The sequence below is a fragment of the Marmota monax genome, unplaced genomic scaffold (assembly GCF_021218885.2).
Source record: "Marmota monax isolate L192 unplaced genomic scaffold, Marmota_monax_Labrador192_F-V1.1 WCK01_AAM20220418_F8-fsc00022, whole genome shotgun sequence".
Lineage (NCBI taxonomy): Eukaryota > Metazoa > Chordata > Mammalia > Rodentia > Sciuridae > Marmota > Marmota monax.
Genome location: NW_026695215.1, coordinates 25,304,402 through 25,323,216, shown reverse-complemented (window position 1 = coordinate 25,323,216; position 18,815 = coordinate 25,304,402). Strand labels below are relative to the sequence as shown.

The following is an 18,815-nucleotide window of genomic DNA, read 5'->3' as shown; positions in this document are numbered from 1 at the left end:
CTCCATCGGGAGCAAATATTCCTCCCCCTCTCCTCTGTAATCGGCTCAGCCTGGTCCCACTGACCTCCACCTCCCCCACAGCTGAGTCTCTTGGCACCTGGGTGTGTGTGGGTGGGGAGGGGAATCCAATCTCTCTTTCCTTCCATCTGGTCTGGTGGACAAAGGGCAGGGGGACCATCTGGTCCCGCCAGGGTGGGGGAGGGGCCGACAGTGGCAGTCCCAAGGGGCGGAGGTAGGGGCGGTGCTCCGGAGACAGCAAGAGCCTGTGGGGTCTAATTGCAGCACTTTATTTCACCGACCTTTACAATCCATCTTCCTACCCCAACCCCCAAACCTCAGGGCAGGAAACAAGCTTAGCTGAGAAGACCCAGGCCTAATAACCTGGGAAAGTGTGGAACGCCCAGAAGGAAGGGGGCAATTCTGAGCTGGGACCAGTTGCAACCTATGGGTGGAGCCTCGGGCTGGCCACATCCTGAGCATAGCAAGAGAGTCACCAGCAAGGGATGGCATGTGAGGTCCCCAGTGAGGTCTGCATGTGTGGAAGTGTACCTGTGTAAGCACTTGTGTTATATGCATGCAATGCACACTACACATGAGAATGTGCGTGCCAGTCGAGTTACATATACCTGTATGGTTTGGCTCTCAGGTGAAAGGTCCTATTTGGGAACATAGATTCAAATGTGTAAGCATGCAAGTGGCCTAAGAGGGCTAGAGAAGTGGAGGAGGGAGTGGCTGGCCTGTAGGGCTTAAAGAAGGAGGTGGAGGTGGAGGGGAGGAGAGGGCAGGGGAGGGGAGGGCAGGGGAGGGCAGGGCAGGGGAGGGCAGGGCAGAGTAAGGAGTTAAGGCCAAGCAGAAAAGCCTGTAGGAGAAACTCATCAATTACCCTTCACCAGGTTATGTTCCTCAATTCCTGAGGGTTTTTTCCCCACTCTTGATTTTACCTTCTCAATCTGTCACTGCAAGAGAAATCAGAAAAAAGGCAGACAGACCCCAAAAGACAAGACTCCATATAGACTTATAGACAGACAAACCTGTTGCATGTGCATAAGCCAGAGCCCATGTAGGAGAAGAGAGAGATTCCCAAGGCAGGCAGGAAGGCAGTCCACCCCCATCTGCAAGGCTGAGCCTCATGCTAGCCCCTGCAGGAAGTCCAGCAGCCCTGCATGCCACTCCTCGGGCTTATCCAGGTAACAGGGGTGCCCAGCCCCCTCCATAACTAGCACACGGTGGTTGGGCAGCTGCTTCAGGTGCTCAAAGCTGGTGTGACCCATGGGGTCCTGGTCTCCATATACGATTAAGGCCGGAGTCTGAAAGGAAATGGGAGCAGAGTCAACAGGGCCTGCCATTCCAGCCTCCTGAAGGTCAGTTCTAGCCATCATCGGTGACACACTGAGACAAGCTGGATCAGTAGGTTGGGGGCTTGGATTTGTGTCTGCCCCAGCACACAATTTAGTACAGAGCTTAGTACAGAAATCTGATAAGTACATCAAAAGGATGGAATTTGGCAGTCATTTCCTCCCAGAGGCCACCCATTGGTTACCCAGCCCCCAGATGAGGAAGACTCAGGATGGACCCTTCCAGGCTCCTGGCAGGGGTGTCTCAGCTTCCCACACAAGGGTACCTTCACATTGGCATAGTCCGCAGCACTGATTTTGTCAGTACAGATGGGGGCCACTGGCACATAGCCCCGGAGCTGGGAGCCAGGGGCCGTGAGGAACGGCAGGGAGTACATGCCACTTAATGATGGACTGATCACAACTGGGGGGCCCAACTCCAAGGCATCCACAACAGCCTTCAGGAAGCTACCAGGAACCAGCTCACCAATAGGAGCAGGGGCTGCTGCTTCCTTGGAGTGGCCCAGACCTGCAGAGATTCAGGTGTGGGAAAGGCAAGAGAAGGATAGTGAGTGGGAAAACAAAGGTCTCTTCCTCCAGGAAGCCCTCCCAGGAACCTCAATCTCTCTGTGCCCAGGTTCCTACTTATACCCAGTAGCCCAAGTTTACAACTGTGGCAGCCTAATCTATCATAAATATGGCAAGCATAAGCATTTCCCTCCATACTGTGCCCACCTTTCCCACTAACAGTATCCTGAAAAAAAATCAGGATCTGAAGTCTAACAGTGCTGAATCCAAGTCCCAGTTCTCCATTTACTGTCCATGTGACCATTAGCAAGTCCCTTCAACCCTCTCTCAGCTGCTCAGTGTCCCCTGATAAAAGAGGATAACAAAAGTACCTGCCATTGAAGACTATTGTGGGAAAATAAGTTGATTAATTAAAGGGCAACTGGCTGTGAATTAACACAGAGTGGGGTCCTGGAGGACAGTGGCTGAGAGGCCGCTTTTGCACTCATACCTTCCCTCTCCAATCAATCAGTCCCACCTCCCCACCACCATACTGTGAATTGAACCCAGGGGCACTCTACCACTGAGCTACATCCTGAATTTCTTTTTATTTTGAGACCTAGAACTTGCGATCCTCCTGTCTCAGCCTCCAGAGTTGCTAGGATTCTAGGTCTGCCCCACTGCATCCAGCCAGTCCCCATCACCCGAAATTTAGCTCCAGACCTTTGCCCTGAAGCTCAGCCCAACCCACTGTTGGAACAATACCTACAGGCTGGAGGCCTGCCCTTGAGCCCTGAAACCTTACCAACCTTGGCCTCTGAGGGGATTAGATCAGCCAGGCCTCCTTTCCCAACTTGACAGCAGGGCTGGGGCCTGCAGTCCAGGTTTTAACAAGCTCTCTGGAGGCTGTCCCTACCTCCTCCAGCGCCCAACTCAGAGATCTGCATGTGGGATGACAACTACCCATCAGGTGCTGCCATGCCCTCCAAGTTGCCAGGAGATTCAAGTCTCACTCCTCAGATCTTCTAACAGCCTGTGAACGTGGCTCTGTCAAAATACTTTAACTTCCAAAGAGCTGAGTACCCATTTCTGTATGTCAGACACTAGCCATATACTCACATGGACAGTCTTATTCCATTCTCACTAAGGGCAACCCCATACATGAGTGCAGTATCTTCTCCCATTACAGATGAAGAAATAAGGCTCAGAGACACCCTGCGTAATAGCGAGAAGCTGAGGGGTGTCCAAGCCCCATCTAGATCAATAGTGGAGAAGCTCAAAGACGCTTACAGTGTACACCCAACTCTTAGGTCCTCCCATCCCAGGCCCTGGGTCCAATATATGACCTCCCCAACCCCTACCCAGAAGCCTGCTCCAGAAGTACCTGGCAGATCAATGGCCACAGCCTGGTAGCCAGCCTGGGCCAGCCTGTGCAGTGTACCAAGGTTCTTCCAGGTTTCAGAGGAGAAGCGGATACCATGCAGTAGCAGCACAGAGAAGCCAGTGGCCTGCCCACTTCCAGGCCGTGCCTCCCGGAAAAAGAGGCTCTGGCCCTGCACTTGGATGGTGCCCTCTCGCTGCTCCACACTTGCCATTTCTGCTGCTGCTGTTCTGAAGTGCCTGTGGTTCAAAGCCAGACTGATGAGGAGCCACAGAACATCCTGCCCAGGTGGAGCAGGGAGGCTCTCAGAGAGGGGTCTGGAGTGGGTAGCAAGGAGGCCTCCAGGGCTTTAGAAACAAGCTTCAAGGTCATTTTTGCCTCTGCCACTCACTTAATTGTGTGACCTTGGGCCTCAGCTTCCTCATCTGCAATATGGGGATAATAAAGCCTACCTCAAGAATTATGAATTTTATTAAGAGTTTAAGAAAATAAATAACAGTGAAGCTCTTCTGCAGGTTATTGTTCTCATCGCTATTATCCTTTTGTACAAACGGGGACAATGCACTAGGATTAGCTTATAGGTGGTTAAGATTACATGAGGCCACGCATGTAAAATGCTCGCATCAGGCACCATGTTTAGCACGCAGTAAGTGCTCAATAGACAAAAAGGAATTTGCTTATCAACCTTATCTTCCCCAACGCTCTGTGAGTTGGAACTGCAGGCCGTAGGAGCCAAAGTTTACAATAAAATGCCCATTTTCTAAAGGCCGAAACTCAAGTGCCCAGCGGGCAACAGCTTTGGAGTTCCAGCCTGCAAGGGGCGCAGGGTGCTCAGTGTGCTAACGGCTGGGGCCCAACGCGTTGGCCAGGGGCGCGGTCAAATCCTCCCCGCTACGGTTCACTCGGTCTACTCCCGGGACCAAGGTTCGGCTCCCTAGGTCTGGAGGACCCATGCGGAAGCAGGGCAGCACAGAAGGAGGGGATCTGGGAAGCCGGATGGGAAGACTTGGGGTAGGTGCGAGTGGGTTCTGACCAGAGAGAGAAAGAGTGCGTCGGGCTTGCAAGTTGGGTACCTGGGGAGCGGCGTAGTCTCGCGCACACCGGAGGCAAGCGAGTGCCCGCAGCGGATGGGGAGGGAAACAGGGAAGAGGTTGACTCCAGGGCGGGGGCGGGAACAGGGGCTGGGACCCGGGCTGGGATCCAGGCGGGGACGCGGCCATGCTGCAGGGCGCCCTCTTGTGGCCACAAGCTGCCTCCGGGTCCGTCCACGCCACTAAACCCTCTTGTTCTTATAGAGACCTTAGTTTCCCCAAGCCACTCGGTCCCACATGCCCCAGGAGCGAGACTGGAAGCGGACCCGAAGCCCTCATGACATGCCCACTGTAGACTCGGTACACCTTGAGGATGCGGGCTCTTTCGGAATTGCATCCCTGTGCTGCTCCCTTCTTGCCCACTATCACCCTCATCCCCAGTCAGGTCTGCCCAAGCAGAGTTGTACGTCTGGCATAGAGTTAATGTTCTCAGGTTTGAGTGAAAGGCTCCGTCAAAGTTCACCCCGGTGGGGGGCTGGGGATGTGGCTCAAGCGGTAGCGCGCTCGCCTGGCATGCGTGCGGCCCGCTTCGATCCTCAGCACCACATACAAACAAAGATGTTGTGCCCGCCGAAAACTAAAAAATAAATATTAAAAAAAAAAAAAAAGTTCAGCCCGGTGACATTAGTCGTTTTCCCAACTTCTCCAAGCCTGTTTCCTCACATGTAGAATGGGTGGAATGTTGCCCACATCTGCAGGGTACCAGTAAGAATCGAGTTCTGTGCACTGTGCACAGCTTCTTTGTGCCGAGTTTGGTTACCACGCGGAGCCCTGAGCCTGGGACAGACCAGACTATGGTCACACATCGCCAAGCAGGATAGGTTGCATGAGAGACAGGAACTCAAGCCTGACTCGTGTGTGTGTGTGTGTGTGTGTGTGTGTGTGTGTGCGCGCGCACGCGCGCCTGTAACAGCTGCATAACAACAAATAGTATCTGCATTTACACAAGGAGGCCTCTGTGCCAGGCTGAGACTTGGAGACTTGACCGGTCTTAAATCCTTCCCATTGTATCCACAGAGATAACTGAGCTAAAGTGAAGATGTTCTGGGGACAAGAATCTGGTGGCTCTCCGCCAGTTCTTAAGCCCAAAACTATTCGGAAATTCTGGACGGGGAGGGTCCGGCCGGGTCTTGGTGCTTTGAGGCGCCACCCCCAGTCCCCTCCTCTGGAACTATTTGCTACGTAGGAGCCCCGCCTGCCAGCTGCAGAGTGCGCAGGCGCACTTCGGTGGCCTCACTTACCACTGCCTAGTCACGGAGCAGCCGACCTAGTGACGGAGGCAACGCCATGGCCTCGGCGCTGTTTGGCTCTTGGTTCCGCCGGGGCGGAGCCCGCCCCGCAGTAGCTTGCCGGGTCGTCGGGGTCGGCCCGGTGAGTGTCCCCTGGGAGGAAGGAGGAGGGCTGGCCCCGGGGGCGGGCCACCTTTCCCAGGCCTCCTGGGGCAGAGTCCTACTGAGGGGGCACGCGCTGGGTCTGGGAGTGTACTTGTGATCGCGTGTTGTCTGTGTGAGCACGCAAGTGTCTGCCTGAAGGCTGTATCCTTGGGAATCCGGGAATATGTATGTGTCCGCTTGTGTATCTGTCGGTCTGTTTCTTCGTACTGATGTGGGGGCGGTGTATTCGTGGGTCTATGTATGTCCACTTTGGGGTATTTCTCTATGTGTGATTATCTGTGGGAGTGTGATTATCTGTCTGTGCTTGTGTGTTTCTTATGTGAGTGTGTAGTTTTAGGATTATGTGTGACTGTGTGCTTGGGTATTCTGAGTGTCTGCATGTCGGTTGTTTGGGTTTTTTAATTTATTATTATTATTATTTTTTTCCATATTGGGATTTGAACCCAGGACCTTGCACATATCATGCAATCGCTCTACCATTGAGCCACATCCCCAATCCCTTTTTGTTTTTACTTTGAGATGAGGTCTTGCTAATTTGCCCAGGCCGGCCTCGAATTTGTAATTCTTGTACCTCAGCCTCCCAAGTGCCTAGGATTACAGGCATGTGCCAGAGCGCCCTGTACAAGTCGTTCTGAAAGAGTGTGCCAGTTCACTGTCTGCCTTCCTGATGCCTGACTGTGTGCGTGATTTTGAGAGTGTTATTGGAAGGACCAATGGGTGTGCGAGGACTCTGCATGTACGTACAGGGAATAGTTCGTACAAAAGAAAAGGGTACAGGAGCAAGACTGTGTGCACGTATGGACATGTGAGTGTCACTGTCGACACGTGTTTCGGCGGCCTAAAGGGCAGCTTGTTCTCCACCCACCCCATCCCAACCCCATCTCTAGAGCCACCGGTTGCAGCTGCAACAGTCTAGAAGGGCTGCACCCTGGATTGCCAAAGCAACCACCAAAGCCCTGCCCCTCCCTCCTGCTAGAGGCCCTGCAACCTTTCAGCAGACCCAACAGCCAGGAGGGGTCCGACCCCAAAGCTCAGTATAGTAGGAATCCAGTCTAACGCAATGTTGTAGGTGCTAGGTTGTGGGTATGCGTCCTAGGCTGTTCGTGACTAGGAAGAAGAGCCCGCTGTTTCTCCACCTGGCTCCTGGTTTTCCATCAGCACGTGCAGCTGCCATTGCCTACCCACCACCTAACTCCGGAACCTGGAGGGTAGGCGTGGGAGCCGGGGCAGGGGGAGGATATCCCTCCCAAATGTCCCTCAGAGGTGTGTGAGAGACCCAAGACTGGACTCCAGCTAGTTCTAGGTGGCACCCAGCTAGTGCTCAATAAAGATTATTTACTAGATGGGGTTGGGGTTGTGGCTCAGTGGAAGAGCATTCGCCTAGCACATGCGAGGCCCTGGGTTCGATCCTCAGCACCACAAGAAATAAATAAATAAACAAACAAACAAATAAATAAATATATATATTGTGTCCAACTAAAAAATAAATATGAAAAGAAAAGAAAGATTATTTACTAGAATCCTAGGAGAAGGCAGGCCGTGCTCATCCTAGGCCCAAGAAATGAGGACAGGGACAGAGCCCACCTTCCCTTAAGTCCCCTGTATTATTGAAATCTCACAGGAGACTTGAGAGAGCAACCAGAATTATCCCACTTTACTGACATACTGAAGACTCAGGGTCAGGAATTGGCAGAGACCTGTTTTAAAGCCAGCTCTACCTGACCTGCTTGGGCTCTGTCCCTGGGCTGGCAAAGGCCCTGTGCTGGAGGAGTCCATGAAGCAGGTCATTTGGTGTGAAGCTGTATGTGTGTCTGTATATGGGGGTGGGGACATTCATCTCTCCAACCTCCAGCTGCCTTTTCCATTTCTAGGTGAACCACACTCCTCCCTGGCCCCACACCGGCTCAGGCCTCTGCATTTCCTCCATCACCAACATTGTCTGTGAGCTTCCCCAAAACAGCTGTGGTCAGCCATTAAATATTCCCATCAACCATAAAACACATTCTGATTTTAGCAGTATTATATACAGAGTAATAAAATGAACTATTTCCGAGCCTGCCCTCAGAAGGTGGTCTCTTCAAATAGTCTTCCTCCTTGGATAGCCCTCACCACTCTATCCAGTAGAGGGGCTTCAGTTCATCCATTGCCTCCCATTTCCATGCTTTCCTTCTTCCAAACCAAGTGTGACCTGATGGTTAGGAGTCCAGCCCTGGGTTCAAATCCCAGTTCCCGCTTTGGGCTACTTGAGCAATAGAATTCACCTCTCCAAACCTGAATTTCCTCATTTGTAAGAGACCTGTAATTATATCTTCTTTAGTGTTCTTTATGGACCTCCTTGTTGTGGGGGGCTGAGCAGGAGCCTGCTGTCATAAGAGCTTGAAGTAAGTTTAATTATCAGGGATGATGGTCACTGAGCCTGCTGTGTGCTAGAGGGACAACTCGGATGCACCTCCTCACACTTTGAGCCTTTGTCCTGGCATATGGAGTGGCTGGGTATTGAACCACCAGTCTTTTGTCCAGAGCAAAGGAAGGGCCAGAGTTGCAGATCTTTCTCTGTAGGGACTTCAGGTTGGGGTTTGGGGATGGGTCCAGACACCTTGTAGGGGCTCAGCCTTGCTTCTTTTCCTTCTCCCTCCTCCTCCAGACTGCGGTACAGACCTGCGTGAGCCGGTACAAGGCTGCTCTGCTGGGCCTAGGTGTATTATTGTTCATGCTGCTATTGTATGTGGGACTGCCTGGCCCCCCTGAGCAAACTTCCTGGCTCTTGGGAGACCCCAATGTCACAGTCTTGGTTGGTCTTACCCCAGGAAACTCCCCCATCTTTTACCGTGAGGTGCTTCCACTCCATCGGACACACAGGTGGGTGTAGACCTGAAGGACCCCAGCCTGACTCAGGGTGCTCGGGACCTACAAAAGCAATAGGAAAAGCTTAGGGAGAAAGAACAGTAGGCTGCCCCAGGTTTCAGGATATATTTCCCTGTGTGCTTGCAGGGTGGAGGTGGTGCTGCTTCATGGAAAGGCCTTTAACTCCCACACATGGGAGCAGCTGGGCACACTGCAGCTATTATCACGGAGGGGCTACCGGGCTGTGGCCCTTGACCTTCCAGGTGAGCACCCCAACCCTTAGATCTAGGGAGGCAGGACATAGCAATTACAAAGGGGCAGCTTCCCAGAAGGGGAAATTGGAAGGGTAGGGAAGCCTTAAGGTATGGCTTGGGGGCCTCTGGACCTCAGTGTCTGGATAAGCAGTGGCAGGTCACAACACAATATGTCACCATGAAAATGTGTATTTATATTGTTTTCCTTGAAAATTACAGTGTGTTTGTATGTCAGAGCAAATAGAAATATGACTCACAAACTCTGTGGCTTTTTGGTTTTTTTAACTACACAAATGATTTGTGCTATCAATTCTTCATCACCACCACCCCTGTGACACTTCCTCTTTCCTTGGTGCTGGGGATTCAACCCCAGGCCTCGTGCATGCATGCTAAGCACACGCTCTTCCACTGAGCTACACCCTTAACTGATACTGTCATTTTTGTCATTAAAAAAAAAAAAAAAAAGTGAAGCCTTCAGAGATTGTGCCACATTTCACTCCCTCTCTAAGCAGTTGGCAGGGGTGCTAGACCCCTCTCCTCAGCATTTCCACACATAGAAACACAGATGGTATGCAGGATAGTGTGGTGAGGATTGAAAAAATGATTAGTGTCTTGCTGGCTCTGCAAGTCTATCTGAAATTTGGTTTTCTCCCCCTACACTATGACTCTTGGATCATGCTGGTCTCTGCAAATCTCCTTTGATCTGCCATTCCTCTACTGGTGGATATGTAGATTGATTTAGAGTTTTCAATGTCAGTTGAAATCCTCAAGAGTAAAACATTTTTGGACATGCTTCTTTAAGCATGGAGGCAATACTTTTTTAGGGTAGTTATTGAGAACAATTGATGGATCAAAGGATACACATTTTAAAATTCTGAAAAATACTACCTCACCCTCCAACGAGCTGCACAGATTTATTCTCCCATTAGTCATATATGAAAGTGCCTGTTTTTCTACATCTTTCCCCAAAACTGGGTATTGTCAGGTATTTTTTGTTTCAGGTACTAAGGATTGAGACCAGGGTACTCTTATCACTGAGCTAGATCCTTGGCTAGAACTCACTAAGCTAGATCTCACTAAATTGCTGAGGCTTGTCTCAAACTTGTGATACACCTGCCACAGCCTCCCAAGTGGCTGGGATTACAGGCATGTGCCACTGTGCCTGGCTAAAAGATATTTTTCTAGCAGGCCTATTACATTACAAAAAAAAAATTGCTTCTAGGAAGTTTGGGGTAGCATGTACCATGTGCCACTGGTCCCCATGTCTTCTACACTGTGGTGGGAAAGAAGTCCAGATTCACCTTCAACTAGTACTTGCTGCCATTCCCAGGTTTCGGGAACTCAGCACCTTCAAAGGAAGTAAGCACCGAGGCAGGGAGGGCAGAGCTGCTGGAGCGAGTTTTGCGGGACCTGGAGGTGCAGAATGCTGTGTTAGTGAGCCCCTCACTGAGTGGCCACTACGCCCTGCCCTTCCTGATGCAAAGCCACCACCAGCTACGTGGATTCGTGCCCATCGCTCCCACCTCCACCCAGAACTACAACCAGGAACAATTCTGGGCCGTGAAGGTACTAGAATAAGGATCTTCAAAGGTCACTGTGGCACCCTCTCCCTAATTTGTGTCATGGAGGGGGCGGTCAGGACTCAAGTCTTACTTGGTGGGACATGTCTCTAACCGTGATTTTGAATGGAGGAGGTGGGGATTCAGAAAGTCTTCCTAAGATAATAACTTGGGGATCAGATCCTCACCCGTCTCCAGGATCACAGCCTCTTGCCTTGCCCTGCAGACCCCAACCCTGATCCTGTATGGGGAGCTCGACCACAAACTGGCTCAAGAGTCACTGCAGCAGCTCCGCCACCTGCCCAATCACTCTGTGGTGAAGATACACAACGCAGGCCATGCCTGCTACCTCCACAAGCCACAAGACTTCCATCTCGTCCTCCTTGACTTTCTTGACCATTTGTCTTGAAGTAACCCACTTCTGAAGCCCTAGGCCTATCCTGTGCTAGGAGGGTCTGGACCACCACTCTCTCCCCACCAGGGATGCAGGCCCAGCCAGGCCCAAGGGGCAGGCCCAGCCAGAATATCTCATTTCACTTCACAGGCACAATAAAGAAAAGCATATTTGTTTTGCCTAGAGAGTAACAGGCTCTCTTTCCTGGTGTGCCTCCAGAGAGGTAGGGGTGGGAGGCAAGTTTGGGACTGTTTAGGGGCAGGTGCTGGGGTTGGAGGGGATGCTCCAGAACCCTGTGGATCCAAGAGTGAGCCACTTCCTCACTGTATGACTTCTGTATGCCTTAGTTTAGTCATCTGTTAAACAGACATGATGGTAACATCTAGCTCGGAGGGAAGTTGTAGGATTGAATGTGTCTGGTAAGTAAAGCATTTGGTCATGTGGAGATGGGGAAAGCAGGGGTGCATGTTAATGCTGCTGTATGACCACTGAGATTGGTGGGAAATCCAGGGTCTGGGTAGCTGAGCTGAGTTTGGAATGTAGAGTGTGTAGACACAAGTATGGGGAAACTGGTTTACGAATTAAAACAGCATTGTTATTGAATCACAAGCCTGTTTGCTCCTTTGTTATGTGTGGGTGAACATCCGGAGACTTCAACCCCAGGAAGGATGGGATGGGCCGTTCCCTTACCCTTCCAGACTGCTTTCTTGGTCCAGGGGTTGAAGTTTTCCACTCCTGTGGGCTGCCAAGCTGACTCAGCCACTGGAGCAGAGAGCAGAACTGGTTGAGAGTGCAAAGAGCAGCCAGTTACACAAGTGTGCACATGCAGGTGGCCAAGGGTACCTCTATGTCTGTTTCTCCGTCTCTGGTGGGTGAAGAAAAGCCAGTTTGGCACAGGGGCAGCCAAGAGTGTGCTGTTTCCCCCACGTCTCACTGTCATATGGCGTCAGGATTGCATCTTTTTCAGTGGCATCCCATCACACTCACTAACTCACATGCATATTGTCCCACATATGGTCATGTCCGCTGATACACAGGTTTGCCCACACCGTGGCACATTCACACAGTCACACATATTCCCAACAATGCCATGTATCCTTCATTCCTGGTATCTGGACAGTTGTTCTGTGTCTGACCAGGGTCAGAATCCTGCGGACACGTGGACCAGCTTCCTGGAGGTCACAGTGTGGAACAGGTAGATATTAACCAAAACCTTACTGAACGTGGAGATGAGGCACGGGAGAATCTTCTTGATCCGCTGAAGCACGACAAGGAGAGCGGTTGGAGTCTTGCGGGAGGGGGTGGGGAAACAGGCCAGGCCTTTACAGCCCTGCGCCCTGCTTACTCAACACCGCAGCCGCCACTTTTAGCGTCAGGGACCGCCCTCTTCTCCTAGGGCCTCCTCTGGAGGCTGGAGGGGAAGGAGGTGTCCTCTAGGGGCGGAACCTTCTCGGGGTGGAGCCAGCCCCCAGCGTGCCGCCTGTGGGGCGGGGCTGGCGGCGGCCAGAGCTGCCCAGGGGGCGGGATCCTGGATTCAAGCCTCCAATAACTCAGTGGAGGTCGTGCTGGGTGGAGGACCCGGACCTAGGCGCCTACACTGCCGCAGGGAGTGGGAAGGTTGTTACTTGCAATCTGCGATATCCGCCCCGCGACCCGGCTTTGGGCCAAGTGGTGAGCGGATTAGGGCAGTTTTGATCTCGCGACCTTGCTGGACCCGGAGTCCTCGCCACATTTCTCGCAGCGGGAGCTGAAAGGCGAACGCGGGCCCAAGACCAGGAAAAAGAAAGGTGGGGGGGGGGGGGTCTTGGCTAGGGCTAGAGGTGTTTGGGGTTCTTGAGGAGGGCGTGGGGGAACAAAGTCCGTATTCAAACCTGGCTCAGCAACTCTCTGGCTGTCCCCAAACCTCTGTGAGCCTCAGCTTTCTTCTCTATAAAGTGAGCATTGAGAGACACAGAATTCCTGGAGCTCTTTGGGGAATTACATTAAGAATATGCGTTGAAAGCGGGCAGAATAGGGGCTCCAAAATAAGGTGTCCTCTCCTTTAGAACTTCTGGGGAGCCTCGGTGGGGAAGCCCTTTGTTCAGGTAGGGTCAGTTCTCCATTCACTCTGCCCTCAGTTTACCACGATCGGAGCCATGGCCAACAAGGATCCTGAGTCTGAGCACCCATCTGTGACTCTGTTCCGCCAGTACCTGCGCATCCGCACTGTCCACCCTAATCCCGACTATGGTGAGAACACGGTGGTCCCAGGGCCTGTGCTCTAACCACCTCCAACTCTGTCATTCCCTGTGTCAATAGATGTCACTTCTACTGTTGACCGCCCTTTTCCCAAAAGCTGTGTTGCTCCAAATGTTACTCCTAGCAACTGGTTAGGGAACAACTTCCCAGAGCAGGAGTGGTTGGAGAGAGGCCCTTCAAGGAGCTTACTGGGGCTGGATAAAGGCCCTCAGGAATCAAGCTTGGTAGCTGGGATTATGTACATGGGTTCAAATTTTTGCTCAATAGTTTGTCAGCTGAGAGATGTTGGGTGAATCTTTTCAAGTCTCTGGGCCATAATTTCCTTATCTTTTAAAGAAGAATAACACCTGCGGCTGGACATGGTGGCGCACACCTGTAATCCTAGCTCCTCAGGAAGCTTAGGCAGGAGGATTGCAAGTTCCAGGCCACCCTGTCTAAAAATAAAATTTTAAAAGGGCTAGGGATGTGGCTCAGTGGTAGAGCATTTGCCTAGCATGAGCAAGGATCCTGAGTTCAATCCCCAGTATCACATACACACAAAGAAAAACACCTGCTTCCAATCCTGGACTTTACCCTTGTCTTCCACAAAGTTGCACACTGGCCAAAAATATCTTTTTCCTTGGGGATAGAAATGCAGGTGTCTCTGAGGGTTATGAAATTGTGATGGGGAGCAGAAGCCCATCTCTGGATCTTTTTTTTTTTTTGGCTGCTTGGGCTGGTGGGAGCCATGGGTAGGCAGAAACAGCCCCAAGATTCTCTATACCCCCAGGCACTGCTGTGGCCTTTTTTGAGGAGAGAGCCCACCAGCTAGGCCTGAGCTGTCAGAAAGTGGAGGTAAGCCTGGAACCCTGGGTGGAGAAGGGCAATGGGCCTGGGGCACCTCCTCACCCTGACTAGACCAACTTCTTTTTTGACTGTCTCTAGGTGACACCTGGCTATGTGATCCCTGTGCTGACTTGGCCAGGCACCAACCCTACACTCTCCTCCATCTTGCTCAACTCCCATATGGATGTGGTACCTGTCTTCAAGGTATGTGTGGAGGGGTACATGCATACCTAGAGGACTCACAGGATGTAGACCTCAGAAATTCATGCTGCTGGTCCCAGCACTAACTCTTGACATCTGTATGCCATTTCTCCACTCAGTAATCTTTGTCCAGCAGTGATTCTCTGCCAGATGGTGATCAGCTACCTTCTTCAGTACTCTTTTGTACTCCTTACCACCCTTTCTGTCACCTCTTTTTCCCATCCCTATCCCTAGGAACATTGGAGTCATGACCCCTTTGAGGCCTTCAAGGATTCTGAGGGCTACATCTATGCCAGGGGCACCCAAGACATGAAGAGTGTCAGCATCCAGTGAGTATCTTTTATTCCCAGTCCCCTGCAGTGTCCTCACTGGACCAATAGCCTGACGCAGGAATGTGATTGGAGAACTTCAGTGTTAAGAGTCATCTTGACCCCTAGCTTGAGCAAAATTATTTCCATGACCATTGAACAGATGGGAAGACTGAGGTTCAGAGATGGGCAGGGACTTTCTGGAGCCCTTGCTAGATCGTGGCAGGGTAGGACTGCACCTTGCTAGCCCAGCTTGGCCCTGCCTGCTGGGCCATTCTAATAAGCATCTGTAGCTCCTGCAGCACTCGGCTTATGCCCCTTCAGGTACCTGGAAGCTGTGAGAAGGCTGAAGGTTGAGGGCCACCGTTTTCCTAGAACCATCCACATGACCTTTGTACCTGGTAGGAGTGACTTATGAAGGAGGGCAGCTTTGGGGTTGAAGGGGAGTGTCAGGGAGCAGCCCCCTTATCACAAGTCCCTGTGCTTTTACAGATGAGGAAATCGGAGGTCACAAAGGCATGGAGCTGCTCGTACAGCGGCCTGAGTTCCAGGCCCTGAGGGTGGGATTTGCCCTGGATGAGGGTGAGTAGGTTGCTAAGCCTCTGATCAGCCAGGATGGGGGTATGGAGGCTGCTAGTGGGGGCTGAGTCACTCCACTCTCTGAACCTCCTTTTCCCCTTCAGGCCTGGCTAACCCCACTGATGCCTTCACTGTCTTTTATAGTGAGCGGAGCCTCTGGTGTGAGTATGGGTGAGCTTGGAGAGAGGGTTTGCTATATATGTGGGTGATCAAAAAGAGCATCAGCCTACAAAGGATCACAAATCCCGTTAGAGTCCTGAATAGGCCTTGAAGCCAGGGCCTTTGCCTCTCACCTCTTCCTGCCTGGTCTCCTCTTTCCTGAGCTTCTGAGGGCAAGTTCTGACTAGAGGCACAACAGCTGTATGCTGTAATTCCAAGCAGGACAGGGTCCTGACAGAGGTGCTTGGAATAAGGGGGATACCTGGGATGACTGCATCTCCAGCCCTCTCATGTGCTGGAAATATTCTCTTCCCTCTACATCTCCCCAGGGGTGCGGTTTACCAGCTCTGGGAGGCCAGGCCATGGGTCACGCTTCATTGAGGACACAGCAGCAGAGAAGCTGGTACATGGTCCTTGGAGAATCTGGGTGTTTGGGAGGTTCCATCCTGGGGCCACTCTCACATCTCACTTCACGCTCTTCTAGCACAAAGTTGTGAGCTCCATCTTGGCATTCCGGGAGAAGGAAAGGCAGAGGTAAGGCGGTCTCGGAATGAGGTGGGGTGGAGGTGGCCCTTGGGAGGCAGTACAAGAGGAGAGGGAGGCTGAGCCACTTTCTTTTTATCTGTTTCCCCCCCAACTAAAGGCTGAAGTCAAACCCTCATCTGAAGGAGGGGGCCGTAACCTGTGTGAACCTGACTAAGCTAGAGGGTGGTGTGGCTTATAACGTGGTACCCGCCACTATGAGCGCCAGCTTTGACTTCCGCTTGGCACCGGATGTGGACCTGCAGGTGCTGACTCTGCCTGGGTTAGAGGGAGAGAACCTGCATCTTTAATCATATCTTTAAGAGTGCACTAGAGGCTCAGAGAAAGCCTAAGAAATCAGCTTGTTTCCCTTCTCTCAGGCTTTCGAGAAGCAGCTGCAGAGCTGGTGCCAGGCAGCTGGCGAGGGTGTCACCTTCGAGTTTGCTCAGGTATCACCTTGGGACCTATCCATGATGGGGTAGTCTGGGGGCTGGGGACGACTGGGCTTACCAAATGTGTGAGTGTAGGAGTATATGCTTGGTGTGTCTACATATATTCGGGCATTTCTTTAACCACGAGAGACATTTTATCATTCAATGAGCGTTGGATGTAAAGGCCATTGTGGGTGCTGGGAAATACAGTGGGGAGAAAAATTAGGCTTATTGCTTGCCTTCATGGTCCTTAGAACATGAAGGGGAGAGATAGACATAAGTCAAATATTTACTTAATATTGCTTTGATATGAGTGTGTACACATTTGATCCAGGAAAATGGGGGGAACTCAGAACATTTAATCTGGCATTGGACCAGTGGTCTGGGGGAGCCGTCCTAAGGAAGGGGCACTTGGGCTAGGCTCTGAAGGATAGACAGAAGGTAAGTGGATAGACGTTGTGGAAAGGTCCCAGACCACCTAGGGCATTTGAGGTCCTGGAAGAGGGCCTGTGGCTGCACTGGCCACCTGGATGTCCCTGGTAGATGGAAAGAGTTGTGCTCTGTGCCAGACATGGCTTACTCTTAGAAACAGGGCAAGATGCCCAGGCCTCTGTCCTGATCCTGCTTTCCTTCCCCTCCCTTAGAGGTGGATGAAGCCCCGAGTGACACCTATTGATGATGCAAACCCCTGGTGGGCGGCTTTTAACCGGGTCTGCAAGGACATGTAAGCATACCCACCAGCCCTCACCCAACCCAGCAACCTGTTCCTCTCCTTCTTGCTACCCCTCCCCTGCTTTTCTCCCTGCCTTCCTTTTCCTCTGGAATTCTTCCCCTGCCATCTCCTCTGTCCCCCTTTATTCATCAGGCTCTTCCCTCTGCAGGAACCTCACTCTAGAGCCGGAGATTTTCCCTGCTGCCACTGATAGCCGCTATCTCCGTGCGGTGAGCTGATTGCACTGGGGGATGGGCAGGGGGCTGGCCTGGATGCTGGCTTCCCCCCTAACAGCTCCTTCTTGCTCCTTCAGGTGGGGATCCCAGCTCTGGGCTTCTCACCCATGAACCGCACACCTGTGCTGCTGCATGACCATGATGAGCGGTTGCATGAGACCGTGTTCCTTCGTGGGATTGACATATACACACGCTTGCTATCTGTTCTGGCCAGTGTGCCTGCCCTGCCCAATGAAAACTGAGTCCCATACCCTCCAGGCTGCCCCAGAGCTTTCATCCCAACCAGTGCCAAGGACCTCCTCTTCTCCTGACCAGTAATGTAGCCTGTGTGGACAAAGGCAGCCCCTGAATACTAACACTGCACACATTCATGGAGAAGGGAGTCTTATTACTCTGGGGACATGCTGTTACCAACCCAATTTCACAGATGAGGAAACAGCTTGGCTCTGTGCCCTCATGACATAACACACTGTCCCAGCCACATCTGCCTAGCAACAAGGGGCCATAGTTCAATGGCTACCATATTCTGACTGTGAGGTCAGGGATACTGTTCCCATCAAAAGGGCATAAGTGTAATGCTAGTAACTCAGGAGGCTAGCTAGTAAGGTAGGAGGATCTCAAGTTTGAGGCCAGGCTTAGCAAGACCATTTCAAAAACAAACAAACAAACAAACAAAGCCTGGGGATATAGTTATGACATAGAACACCCCTGGTTCAATCTTCAATACCATAAAGGAGCATACCAAGATTAGCATCTCAGGGAACTACACCTGGCTTTCTGGGGATATACTCAGGATCCTGGGACAAGAATGGGACCAGATGGGCCACTGCCAGAAGTGGGTAGGCAGAGACAGCTTGCAAGGTATGAGCACCCTTTTTTTGTTGTTGTTGTTCTGTTTTGGTCAAAACCCACTGACTCTTATGTTGGGAGTAGGGCCCTGATAGATCCAGCAGACTGGCCAGTGATCATGAATCAGTGTGTGCAGAGGGGCCCAGGAGTTGAGTTTCAATCTGTCAGCCCTTGTCAGGATCCCATTTGATATAACTAAAGCCATCTTGATTATAACCATTTGCCTGCCTGGTAACCCTGCTGTATACTCCAAAACCTATAGGATATTATCAAGCCATTAAGGTAGTCAGCTAGCTTAACTGACATTTGACATATTAGTTTTTGCTGCTTTTTCTCCTCCTTCTTTTTGAGAAAACCCAGGCAGATCCCAGTTGGCTGTGGGTGTGGGCTACCTTTATTTAGTTTGACATATAAACCCCTTCCTCCTGCCTCAGGGTGCAGGGATCCTCCTGTTGCTGCCCAAGACCTGTTTCTTTCCTTTACCCTAATAAATTGCATTTTATGCAAACCTGGTTGCCTTTTTCTTTGGTCTCTTGGCACCTTCTACCTTTGGTGGCTTGTTCCCATATATTTATACTATACTAGGGTTTTTCTTAAAGTCATGGTAGTGCCCCAGGCTTAGCTATGGCCCTAAAAGCTGAGCTTACTCCTTTCCCTGATTGACCTGTCCTGCCTCCATGCCATGGGACAGAGAAGAGGGATGACTTTAAGTACATAGCTGTGGTCAGAAAGGAAGTCTGCAGATTACCAACAGTAATGACCCCTGCTCAGTTGCAAAGACCAAGGATTCTGCTTCACTGAACTCCCAGGGTAGCCCTTGGGACATAGGTCACACTAGAGATGCACAATCTGAAGCTCCACTTCAACAGGGTGGCCTAACTGGAGCTTGGAGATGGAGTCAACTCATTAATGTCTAGCTGAAGCCCCTGACCTGGAGTTTCTTGAGGTTGGGGGTTTGGCCTTTCTCTCACCCTCAATTGGAGCTGGTTATTTTCAC

At 51.6% G+C, this 18,815-nt stretch overlaps 3 protein-coding genes and 1 long non-coding RNA gene across 11 annotated transcripts; 2 read left to right on the top strand and 2 right to left on the bottom strand.

The window, feature by feature from the left end:
- Window positions 1–271: 271 nt before the first annotated feature.
- On the bottom strand, window positions 272–4,418 carry Abhd14b (abhydrolase domain containing 14B). Of its 2 annotated transcripts, none has more exons than XM_046431507.2 (4): window positions 4,296–4,418; window positions 3,226–3,461; window positions 1,622–1,863; window positions 272–1,307 (listed from the first exon to the last, which is right to left on the bottom strand). In XM_046431507.2, exons 2-4 carry the CDS (start codon window positions 3,434–3,436, stop codon window positions 1,128–1,130), a joined length of 633 nt encoding a protein of 210 aa, XP_046287463.1. In that variant the 5' UTR covers window positions 3,437–3,461; window positions 4,296–4,418; the 3' UTR covers window positions 272–1,127. The 2 variants fall into 2 exon arrangements, with proteins under 2 accessions (XP_046287463.1, XP_046287462.1); XM_046431506.2 differs by having other exon boundaries at window positions 4,256–4,359.
- Window positions 4,070–11,361, top strand: Abhd14a (abhydrolase domain containing 14A). Of its 4 annotated transcripts, XM_046431508.2 has the most exons (6): window positions 5,764–5,872; window positions 6,804–6,915; window positions 8,352–8,566; window positions 8,699–8,814; window positions 10,136–10,371; window positions 10,591–11,361. In XM_046431508.2, coding segments are annotated over exons 1-6 (864 nt in total). In that variant the 5' UTR covers window positions 5,764–5,870; the 3' UTR covers window positions 10,774–11,361. The 4 variants fall into 4 exon arrangements, with proteins under 4 accessions (XP_046287467.1, XP_046287466.1, XP_046287465.1 ...); XM_046431511.1 differs by lacking the exons at window positions 5,764–5,872; window positions 6,804–6,915 and adding an exon at window positions 4,070–4,233; XM_046431510.2 differs by lacking the exons at window positions 5,764–5,872; window positions 6,804–6,915 and adding an exon at window positions 4,536–4,613.
- On the bottom strand, window positions 7,158–12,327 carry LOC124084338 (uncharacterized). The gene is made up of 2 exons (XR_006849091.2): window positions 11,449–12,327; window positions 7,158–8,614 (listed from the first exon to the last, which is right to left on the bottom strand). It is a non-coding gene; the product is annotated as an uncharacterized LOC124084338 (long non-coding RNA).
- Acy1 (aminoacylase 1) lies at window positions 12,273–18,326 on the top strand. 4 transcript variants are annotated; one of them, XM_046431499.2, is made up of 15 exons: window positions 12,273–12,429; window positions 12,876–12,987; window positions 13,766–13,830; window positions 13,921–14,025; window positions 14,257–14,351; window positions 14,655–14,731; window positions 14,823–14,912; window positions 15,014–15,070; window positions 15,398–15,471; window positions 15,553–15,602; window positions 15,712–15,856; window positions 15,971–16,039; window positions 16,666–16,745; window positions 16,903–16,963; window positions 17,047–18,326. In XM_046431499.2, exons 2-15 carry the CDS (start codon window positions 12,894–12,896, stop codon window positions 17,209–17,211), a joined length of 1,227 nt encoding a protein of 408 aa, XP_046287455.1. In that variant the 5' UTR covers window positions 12,273–12,429; window positions 12,876–12,893; the 3' UTR covers window positions 17,212–18,326. The 4 variants fall into 4 exon arrangements, with proteins under 4 accessions (XP_046287455.1, XP_046287454.1, XP_046287458.1 ...); XM_046431498.2 differs by having other exon boundaries at window positions 12,358–12,545; XM_046431502.2 differs by lacking the exon at window positions 12,273–12,429 and adding an exon at window positions 12,598–12,692.
- The last annotated feature ends 489 nt before the right edge of the window (window positions 18,327–18,815 follow it).

Excerpts from the sequence above, each read along its gene's own strand:
- Abhd14b (XM_046431507.2), bottom strand. The coding sequence starts at position 3,436 with ATGGCAAGTGTGGAGCAGCGAGAGGGCACCATCCAAGTGCAGGGCCAG. Across the intron at positions 1,864-3,225 it reads TGTGGCCATTGATCTGCCAG|GTCTGGGCCACTCCAAGGAA; the intron begins GTACTTCTGGAG and ends GAATCTCTGCAG. Across the intron at positions 1,308-1,621 it reads CGGACTATGCCAATGTGAAG|ACTCCGGCCTTAATCGTATA; the intron begins GTACCCTTGTGT and ends ATTTCCTTTCAG.
- Abhd14a (XM_046431508.2), top strand. Across the intron at positions 8,567-8,698 it reads CCACTCCATCGGACACACAG|GGTGGAGGTGGTGCTGCTTC; the intron begins GTGGGTGTAGAC and ends GTGTGCTTGCAG. Across the intron at positions 8,815-10,135 it reads TGTGGCCCTTGACCTTCCAG|GTTTCGGGAACTCAGCACCT; the intron begins GTGAGCACCCCA and ends TGCCATTCCCAG.
- Acy1 (XM_046431499.2), top strand. The coding sequence starts at position 12,894 with ATGGCCAACAAGGATCCTGAGTCTGAGCACCCATCTGTGACTCTGTTC. Across the intron at positions 15,603-15,711 it reads CGGGAGAAGGAAAGGCAGAG|GCTGAAGTCAAACCCTCATC; the intron begins GTAAGGCGGTCT and ends CCCCAACTAAAG. Across the intron at positions 16,746-16,902 it reads AACCGGGTCTGCAAGGACAT|GAACCTCACTCTAGAGCCGG; the intron begins GTAAGCATACCC and ends TTCCCTCTGCAG.